General features: G+C 36.4%; 2 protein-coding genes across 5 annotated transcripts; both read right to left on the bottom strand.

Annotated features, from left to right (window-relative positions):
• Window positions 1–840: 840 nt before the first annotated feature.
• Window positions 841–2,873, bottom strand: LOC18095993 (subtilisin-like protease SBT3.8). Its single transcript, XM_024594030.2, is given in 7 exon segments — window positions 841–1,086; window positions 1,089–1,387; window positions 1,390–1,413; window positions 1,533–1,725; window positions 1,820–1,934; window positions 2,043–2,288; window positions 2,869–2,873. Coding segments are annotated over 7 exon segments (1,128 nt in total).
• A 314-nt stretch (window positions 2,874–3,187) lies between these two features.
• Window positions 3,188–7,223, bottom strand: LOC7491416 (subtilisin-like protease SBT3.6). Of its 4 annotated transcripts, XM_052452318.1 has the most exons (11): window positions 7,051–7,223; window positions 6,728–6,844; window positions 6,526–6,617; window positions 6,343–6,440; window positions 6,030–6,185; window positions 5,274–5,947; window positions 5,035–5,120; window positions 4,707–4,949; window positions 4,505–4,619; window positions 3,947–4,139; window positions 3,188–3,832 (listed from the first exon to the last, which is right to left on the bottom strand). In XM_052452318.1, the coding sequence occupies exons 2-11, from the start codon at window positions 6,824–6,826 to the stop codon at window positions 3,261–3,263; spliced, it is 2,328 nt and encodes a 775-aa protein (XP_052308278.1). In that variant the 5' UTR covers window positions 6,827–6,844; window positions 7,051–7,223; the 3' UTR covers window positions 3,188–3,260. The 4 variants fall into 4 exon arrangements, with proteins under 4 accessions (XP_052308278.1, XP_052308282.1, XP_052308290.1 ...); XM_052452322.1 differs by lacking the exon at window positions 7,051–7,223 and having other exon boundaries at window positions 6,728–7,036; XM_052452330.1 differs by lacking the exons at window positions 6,728–6,844; window positions 7,051–7,223 and having other exon boundaries at window positions 6,521–6,617.
• Window positions 7,224–10,595: the final 3,372 nt, after the last annotated feature.

Raw genomic sequence — 10,595 nt, 5'->3', positions numbered from 1 at the left:
CAGGTGCTCCCTGTGGAGATACACTTGGACGAATAAACCCCTTATCCAACAAATCTAAAAAGCAAATTCCAGAATCAACTTAGTCTTTTTTTTTAATTATTCAAACCTTTATTCCAAGACTTGATATCATATTAAGTCAATCAACCATTTTTTTTAGCCAATCATAATCATTGAATACATATAGAAGGTTCAAAACAGATATAAGATTCCATGATCAGCAAAACAACTTAAATAGGAGGGCCTCTACATTCCAATATCCATATGAATAAAGACCAATAAATTGTTTAGGACTAAATAACAAGCCAAATTCTGAATTTGGCATGCAGGTTGCTCGCTGACATGCTACATTATTTTTATTTCTTCCTTTAGTAATAGAATAGTTACTTTCTTGAAATGATAAGATGGGAAGTCAAAAAAAAATGTATGATAAATATGTATCTTGATTTTTCTTCAGATGTTCTTAATGCAACTCTACCTAAACCTCCCTCATTTACTGCATTCCATCAATCTTTTTTTTCCTTTACTTGACAGTTCAATCATTTTCGTTCAACACTTTAGTGAGTTTCCCTCAGATTAATATTCAATTTTCATGGTTTTAAGATATTGTTGCCCAGTTCTCCTTGATATCTGAATTGTCTCACCATGTACTGTTTAGTGCTATTGCTTAGTCTACATGTAAAGAGAAAAACTGTTATTACCCAGAGAGGGTCACTTGAGTAGTCATCTGTCATATAATGAAGACAAAGAAATCCACCAGAAAGGGGCATTTGAATACTATACTGTGTTCATCATGAGAATACTCCCTATCTTTACTATATAATGCCTCAGAAGGCTGGTTTTTCAGTTATCATCAGTGTATGACTGTATAATCTGTGTTCTTACAGATATAGGACTTGTCACAGCATGAAAACCATCTGTCCAGGTCAGGCTTCCGAAATAGAATCTAGTATTCACTTTGTGGGTTGTGGAGAAAGTAACCTTGAAGGACACTGTGTTGGTGGTAGAGTTGAAAATTGAAGTTTGAGGTCTGACGGAAACAGAAATGCCAAAGGGAGGCTCGATCAAGGATTTGTACATGGAGTTGACACAGAACCAACATTTTTTACAGTTCTTGTCAGGACCACTGACTTGCTCAGGTTTGGAATGGTAATGGAAGGTAGATTCACATCCAAAATAGAGGGTATGGTACCTGGACAAGTTGTTACTTTTCCTACAACAAGAGAGATTGATGAGTCATTATTACCCACAGCACAGAGGTAATGTATGTAGTCATTTGTGCCCATGTCATAAACAAGACCAGGTTCTGTAGCTTTGTTTGGGTTCACTAAGCCACCTCCAAAGTCAAATGGATCGGCCAGTTTCCAAGTGGATCCCTCAGAAAATATAGGCTAGAATATGGATCAGTTTTCCATGCTGAAAAGAAGAATCGTGACTTACGGTTAGCCATTTATGATAAATCCAAATGCTACAGAAATCGACTTTGTCCATGCAGCTAGAAGAATGTTTTCTTGTTGTTGAGGTTATGGATGTACCTGTTGTGACAATTGCTGATCTGATAGCAGCAGGGGACCAATTGGGGTGAATTGCTTTAAGAAGTGCCACAATTCCAGAGACATGGGGAGTGGAAAATGATGTCCCAGAAAGAATAGAGAACCCACCAGCCTCAAAGGGATATGCAGGAGAACTAGCAGCCAATATACTTACTCCAGGTGCCGCTATGTCTGGCTGTGAAGCACAAAGGCATTAATTAACTAGTTTTTGTCCCATTTGAAGCTACATAACCTTTACAACAAGGTAAGCACTGAAAATAGATGGATACCTTCAAAATGGCTGGAGCAATGGAACTAGGTCCTCTGGAGGAGAAGTCAGCAACCTTGGTTGCCACAGGATTCCCCACAAGAGTTTTAGAAGGGCTTATTTTTACTGTAGGAGATCTGTGCACATAAAACAAGTAATAAATGTCTATGTTAATTACATAAAAAAAAAAGTCTTATGTTAATTGAAATTTATGATAATGATAACATTGACAATGATTCTGATACCTGGCAGAGCGGGTGTAGAACAGTATCTGGGTACCAAGCTCATAGTCTACTACGACACATGGAAAGTCATTGCCACAGGAACCTAGCATGTCACTTGGATTTCTAGCAACAATCACTCCCACACCCCCAGCTTCTCTCACAGCTGACGCAGCTGTTGTTAGAACAGCTCGTGCACCTACTGTTGTAAAGCACAAAACTACTTTTCCATCTACTGAAGTGTTATTAAATGAAAGTGACTCACAGAAGCTGCAATGACAATTTTGGTTTGGTAACTGTTTTTTCTCAACAGGAATATGTTCACAATGCTTTACAACGTCACTAATCAGGAAGTTTTAAATCGGAAAAAATGCTGGATAATGCTCTTGTTTTTTTATGATATGATTTTCATACAAATTATCCACACCCTTGCTCCTTGACCACTCACCTCCTTCAAATCCTAGTTCTTGTAGAGCACATGACCAAATAAATCATGCAGAAAACAGTCGTTTCTCCTCTATTTAAGTGCATTTTAATGTATGAAATACATCAGAAATCAAGAATCCCAACATTATTAAAACATTTCAGAGATTAGAGTAGGCAATTAATTATCAACTATCAGAATTTGGAATTCTGTTCACTATTCTGCTTCTATTATCCGTTTAAAACATAGTTGTCAGCTTGGGGACCGACTTGGAAAAGAACCTAGATCATTGGGTCACCGGATCAACCTAGGTCTATTATTTTTATTAAAAAAAAACATCTTTCATTCTTTTTAAAAATAATTCTTTGAAGTTGACTTAACCAGGTTTGAACTGAGTTTGAATAAGTTAATCAAGTCACTAAAAACCTCATCATGTCAACAAGTCAATTTTTTTTTTTTTAGTTCAACTTAAAACTCGGATGAAGCTTTGGGGCAGAGGTTTCCTATGATCAACTCGCTGAGCCAGCCAGTTTAATAACTATGGTTTGAAGGGATGGAATTAATGTAATTCATCTTGACAATTCTGTTCTCTGTCCATTGCTAAACCTTTGTGCTGAAAATTGGACCATCAACAGAGTAAACTAGAGGGATACAGGGTGTGTAAAGGCCTAACTTCTTTGAAGCTACACTTGTGACCAAGGGAGCACACAGAATATGGAAACATTGAATGAATGGACAAAAAAAAAACACTAAAAAAACTGTTATTTAAATTGACTTTGGATTCATGAAGTAATGAGCCTCATGGAAACAAGTATTTCTTATTTTTCATCAATGTAAGGTTGTGAGATTTCAGTTCTGACAGACAAGGGACTTCTCACAGTATGCACTCCATCAATCCATGTGATGCTCCCAAAAAAGTATCCTGTGTTCACCTGGTAGGTTGTGTTGACCGTCACGCTGAAGGTGATCTTCTTAGTTGTATAGTTGAAGACCAAGACATAAGGTTCTACTAACACACTGCAGCAAAATGGAGCCTCAATCACAACTCTATAAATGGAGTTGGAGGCTCCTACATTGGTAACAGTTCTGGTGAGGGTAACGGAATTTCTTAGATTTGGTATGGTTATGGAAGGCAGGTTAATGTTCAAAATGGATGGTCCTTCAGTGGGGCATACTGTGGGCTTTCCTGTGAGCCTAGAGATAGCAGTGTTGTTGTAGTCCATGGCACAGAGGTAATTCACGTAGTCATCTGTGCCCATGTCATAAACCAGGCCTGGGTGTGCTGCGCCATTTGGATTTGCAATGCCTCCTCCATAGTCAAATGGATCGGCCAACTTCTGGGGAGATCCTTCAGCAAATATTGGAAAACCTGAAGGATTATTTATCCATGCTGCATCAAGATTTCGAAGATTAAATACAGTCAGAGAAACCTGCGTAGATAGTGTCGTAATTGTGATCAGATTACTAAGACAATTCAGACTGCCAAAGGTAACAGGATGAATACCAGTTGTGACAATTGCAGATTTAATTGATGCTGGCGACCAATCAGGATGTATTGCTTTAAGAAGAGCCGCTATGCCTGAGACATGAGGAGTTGCCATTGATGTTCCTGAATGCATGACATATCCACCATCCTGGAATCGATCAAGAGGCGAAGTAGCAGCTAAAATGTTCACCCCAGGTGCAGCTATATCAGGCTTGCCACACAGAAATTTTCAGATTATGCAACACAATGCTTTCAAATTATGCTCAAATATCTTAAATATGGCCCAAGTTGTAACCTGCAACTTGCAGGTAACATGGACATATGACTGAAGACATAGGACTTATCTAACTTGAATAGAAGGATAAATAAGACAAGCTGCATTCATTTTAATTTGTTTTTAGGATACCGACACCCTTTAATTTGAAGAAAAAGGTTCTGAATTCTCCTGATTATTACTAATGTCATGCTTAAAAGGAATGAATTTTTATGAAACTTGTTCCCAAATGATTAGTCATTATCTTTAAGCTCAGTTAAGATGTAAAACATTCTGCAGGTCATTGATTGAAGTAATGTTACCTTCAAAATTGCAGGAGCAATTGAATTAGGCCCTCTAGATGAGAAATGTGCCACCTTTGCCAACACAGGCTTGCCCACAATTGTTTTAGAAGGGCTCAACTTTACAACAGGGGACCTGCATATTGCCAATCAAACATACAGGGTCTAAGAATCAAAAGAGGGATATCCTAGTTCTGGTAATCATGAATGATGGCGATGTTACCTCGTAGACCGGATGTAAAACAGAATCCGTGTTCCAATCTCATAGTCGACTTCAACGCATGGGAAACCATCAGTGCAGGGGTACAAGGCTTCACTGGGATTCTTAGCAACAATCAACCCCACTCCACCTGCTTCCTTCACAACTTCTGAAGCACTTCTTACAGCGCCAAGATTCATTGAGGTGAAGCAGAGAACCACCTTTCCGGCTACCATAGAATTATCAACTGAGAGAAATTGACAGACACTGCAATCAAACCAGGTTAGACAATGAAATTTATTTCTGTCAAAAAAGACAATGCATTTTGTAATGAGCCAATGAATCAAACTACCCTGCAGAGTTGGGGTTCAGTCCCTTGGCCTCTGGATAAATTAAGCTTCTGAAACCAATTTCCTTTCCAGAATATATGGCTTGGCCCTGCAAGATTTGTGTGAAAATTCAATGTTGTAGCCTGTGCTGAAATCATCGGTTCTACAGTTAACAATTTAACTTTGAATGCAACGGTTTTAAGCTCGATCCATGCTGCTGGTTGAAATGGTTAAAATCCAAGAAGTAGGAAAAGCTCCATACCAGGAAAGTTTTATTGTTCCCAAGTGTTATAGGAGTAGGAAGGGCTCGATCCATGCTGCTGGCTGCAACGGTTAAAATCCAAGGAGCTGTATTCTGCACTGTCTGAGCAAAAGGTCCATCATTTGCAGCTCCACATACTACAGTGATTCCCTTGGCCACAGCATGAAAGGAACCTGTAGCTATGCCATCACGTTCATCAATATCTGAAAATAAAGGAATTGAAGACCCAATGGACAGTGATAACACATCAACCCCATCATGTATGGCTTCATCGAAAGCTTTCAATATATCGGCAGAAGAGCATTGTCCTCCAAGAACATTCCAACAAACCTTGTATATTGCCAACCGAGCACGAGGTGCACCACCTCTTATAGTTCCAAGTGCAAGGCCTCTGTAGCTAACATCGTCTATAAAAGTACCAGCTGCAGTGCTAGCTGTGTGAGTCCCATGTCCATTTGCATCTCTTGGGGAAAAGAACTCCCTGTTCCCAGATGTGTTCAATGGCTGACCATATTCAGCAAGAAATCCTTCAACAAACCAACGGGCTCCAATAATTTTCTTGTTACAGTGGCTTTTAGCCTTAAAGCGCTTTCCGGATTCACAAACACCTTTCCAGTGGGATGGGATTGGTCCAAGTCCTTTATCACTAAACGCTTTAGCCTCCGGCCATATTCCTGTTTGCGGCAGATTACTTCTTCAGAATATACCTTTAATGAACATGTGATAGACAGATTAAGAAACATCAGAGAGAATTACCTGTGTCAAGAACACCTATGATAACTCCATCACCCATGCTGCTGTTATGAAGAGTATTGGCAGGAGAATGAGCAGATAGGCCTAGGAAATCCCAACTCCTAGTTGTTTGTAGCCTGTGAAGACTGTTTGGTATAACTCGAACAACGCCGGGCAATTCTGAAAAGGTTCAGTGTATCAAAACATAGGCTTATATAACAAATGACAATCTAATGGCTGGCTAACACTATAACATGATCATATCATTATTGATTGCATTAAATCAAAGTGGCGAAACATAAATGAGACAAAATGTAATGTTTGTTTGTGCTGCTACCGGCAACTTTTTGAGCCTGAGACTCTGTCAACTTGGCTGCAAACCCAGAGAAACCATGTTTGTAGCTGTACACCATCAATTCTGAGGCGATTTCCTTGCTGCAGAATAACATTGACTATGATTTTGATTCAAGCAGTTCACTGTGATTTTGATTCACAACTATCATAATAAAGCTTACCATACCTCCCCACAACACTAGCAAGCATATCATGATGTGAATCTGTTTTTAGCATAGGATCATCATGCTGCTTTCCTCCTAGATAAACAATATGGACCTGCTTGAATAACACAAGAATTTATGGATTAACTTTTTCATTGTCTTTGAAAATTAAATTTAACTTGGAGGAACAGAAATCTCTTGCAGATTCTTGAAGGGCTTACTTACATTGCTAGTGGCCTCCACCTTCGTGATCATCAAGATGACTTGGCCACAGAGAAAGAGAAAAAGACAAACCAGAGCACATATTGGTCTTGGTTTTCCCATATTTTTCTGTCAAAGTTTCTGGAAGAGGAAGACTCAAGCTGCTAAAAGATATAGAACTTGGAACTAGAAAAAAATAGAAATATCTTGCATTGCACCTTAAGCTAAATACCAAAAATATTGAAACTTCAATGCAGTTTTGCAAGAAATGGAATCAGAGTTGGTAGACTAGCTAGCTATATTCTATCAAGATGAATAGTCTATGAGCAGAAGTTAACATCACTTACCTTTTAAGCCCTGCTAGTGGGAGAGCGGCAAGCTTTTATATGGGGTAAAAAGCAAAACGAGTGCACACCACTCACTTTTTTTTTAACTTGAAGCTAACCACTTCTTGTGTTGTTAAGGAATTTGAAACAGTATCTACTTAAGCATTGGTTTATCTTGTACAGCAAAAGCAAAAGTCTTCCACGCCAATACAAAGGCAAAAACATGTATTCTGTAAACTCAGTCTAGCTCGATGGATTTATCAGAGCCTTAAGGAGAGTTAATCTCCTAGATTAGTCATGAATTGGCTAAGGAGGTAAGCCTAACAAAGTAGTTGTCTTTTTATAGCTTGACAATTCATGTGCCTCTTGGATTAGTTTTTAGTATAGAAGTGCAATTATACCAAGAAACCTTTTTATTTCTCAGCATGTGAATGGTCTTTCTCAAAAAAAGAAGACAAGTTAAAAGCTTAGGAGATTGGACTAAAAATAGCACATTTTGGTTCCAATATAGCTCATGGTTTTGTTTTCTGTGATGGATTGAGAAGAGAAATTCTTGAAGATAGTTATGAACATCCAACGTGATACTTTGAATTCATCACATACTTCTTAAAAACTCTTGGGTAAAAGTACATATTCATCCTCCAATTATCATCCGATTCTCTATTAGGTCCCCAAACAAAAACAATTTCCAGTCAACTCCTTCATCTATCAGATATTTCCCAGCTAACCCTCACCTTATGATTTTTCTCCTTTAAATCATAAGACATAAGAACATATTTGTCTTAAAATAACCCAGATAGCGGGATTCAATGGGGGATCCAATTGGAAATTGTTTTTGTTTGGGATCTAGTTGGGAACCACATGATAGTTAGGCAACAAGTATGTTCCTTACCAAATCTTTTTTCCTAATTTTCAAGATTGCTTGTCTTGAAGGATACTTGGATATTCCAATAACATGAAAAAATGCTAAAAAATAAAAAATAATCGAGTTAGGCATGGTTATGTGATGCAAGAGTACAGAATATTTGTGAAAACAGATTGTTCCAATTGTATCATGTGAAGAGTTTACATCCTGAAGCCCGAAACAAATTTCGTCATGCTAAATTAGGTAGAGAAGACCGTCAGAAAATGCTTGGAATATTATATTTTAATATGAAAGTTTTGTTATTTTCATGTTTAATTTTGAATTTTTCATCTTTAATTTTATATTCTATTTAATTTCTCCGATATATATATATAAAGGTCAGTTTTATACTTTTTAAAGCTTTCGTATTTTTTTTTATCATGCAATAATTGGAGAATAATAATGATAAATGAATGCCTCTTTTTAACACCTATGTTCTGTTACTTTAAAAAGAAAAGCATGGTTAAGTGAGGGACCCAACACAGTTTAGGAACTTGGTGTAAACCGAGTTTTATAAAAATTAATTTTTTTTATTAAAAATTAATTTTTTTATAAGTTTTTGATTATTTTAATATATTAATTTTAAAAATAATTTTTAAAAAATAAAGATTTTCACTTTTAAGTGCAGTGTGCGACTCCCCTAGTCCATTTCTTGAAACACCCCTCTCTACAGGGGCTTGTGTACTCAATGGCTCTCCAAGATTCCTCTCCAATCTTGCAAAAAGTTAGGGTATCCGATGACTCATCTATCCATTCCTGACAAAACTTTTTTTTTCGGTTATATAATTAATTCAATTTAAAAATTTATATTATTATTTAATATATAATTTATAAATTTTTGGTGAGATTTTAAAATATAATTTATATTATTTTCTAACATACTCTCTCAAGTAAAAGCCTTTTGGGCTTAAAACTTGTAAAGGCTCACACTACCTTGTATTTAATTTTTATCAAATAAATAAGGATAATGAGATTCAAACTCGTAACCGCTTGGTCATTAAAGCTCTGATACTACGTCAAATAACCAATTCAACACAAAAACTTAAGTTATTAAGTGAGGTCCCAATATATGATTTATATGATTAGATCCACACTACCTTGTGCTTATTTTTTATCAAATAAATAGGGATGGTGAGATTCAAACATGTGACTGCTTGGTTATCAAAGCTCTAATATCATGTTAAAGAACTAATTCAACCAAAAAGCTTAAGTTGTTAGGTGAAGTCCCGGGATATGATTTATATTATTCTCTAACATACCCCCTCAAGTAAAAGCTCTTTTGGCTTGAAACTTGCACAGGTTCATAATACCTTATACTTAAGTTTTATCAAATAAATAGGGATGGTGAGATTCGAACTCATGACCGCTTGGTCATCAAAGAACCAATTTAATCCAAAAGCTTAAGTTGTTAGATAAAATCTCGAGATATAATTTATATTATTATTTAACAATCACAACATATCCCAGTCGGGTTAAGGGTTTGAAGACAAACAACTTCATGTATTCTTAGGTCAGTATTACAGTCATAACATGCATGCATAGAGGATTATGCTTTACCAAGATGTTACATACCATTAATCCACTCTTAATGTGAACCAATATGTCACGACCTGATTCTCGGATCCATGACCGGCACATAGGCAAGGTTCCCCTTTAAGGTTCCATACCTATGCGAACTCTAACTTACATACAAACTAATCTATTAAATAACTCAATCGGAGTTCAATGCAACACTAATAACAAAATTAACTTCATAATATAATTTGATTATCTTAATATAAGAATTAAAACAAATTCATAGTTGTGGAGCATTAACTAGACATAAAGGAAAAGTACAAATTTCAACAAAAGAGTAGGTTCTGAAGATCCAACAAAAGTGATCCGCTAACAAACTATAAGTCTGAAAAGATAAATAATGAGAGGGTGAGTTCAACAACTCAGTGAGTAGATAACGTTCAATATACACACACGAGGTAATACAACAATGAGGAATATATATATAGGTTCTTATAAAAAGGTTTCTCAAATAGGCCATAACAAGAATATCATAAGGTAAAGCTCGTCAGAAAATCAAAATGCAATAAGCATGAGGCTCCGTACTGTGGGATGATCAGTCCACACAGGTTGGTGACTCCCCCGACCAACTAGGGTTCAGATACGATGTGCACAAAAACTAACACTACCTTTTTAACATGGGTATTTTGACTGGCATACCATAAGTTCATAATCATAATCAAATAGACATATTCATATCTCAAGCCTACATCAATCAAATGAGAAGCTATCAATTCAGAAGTCAATTCAAAATATATATTGGTTCATATCAAGAATTCAGATTCAACAATTGATCACGCTTTATCATAACAAGGATAATAATCAACATATATATTATCAAGAAGCATGATCCAATTCATATTTATAATATTTCTCATGCATATAAAAAATTATCCACTCACCTGACTCGAAAGCAAACAGCACTCAAAAGCAAATAAAGAAGGAAATCCTACTAATGTCCCGTTGGTAGAATATCATGATTATCTGAATACAAAGGAGACATATTCAAGAACGAATTGAAAGAACATACAACCTATTTAATATACTTAACTAAGGGTTTATTTCATAACCCTATATGTTTTTGAACTAACTAGTCATTTTTCCTAAA

This window comes from Populus trichocarpa, chromosome 1 (genome assembly GCF_000002775.5).
Source record: "Populus trichocarpa isolate Nisqually-1 chromosome 1, P.trichocarpa_v4.1, whole genome shotgun sequence".
NCBI lineage: Eukaryota > Viridiplantae > Streptophyta > Magnoliopsida > Malpighiales > Salicaceae > Populus > Populus trichocarpa.
This window is presented reverse-complemented; position numbering and strand designations above follow the sequence as displayed.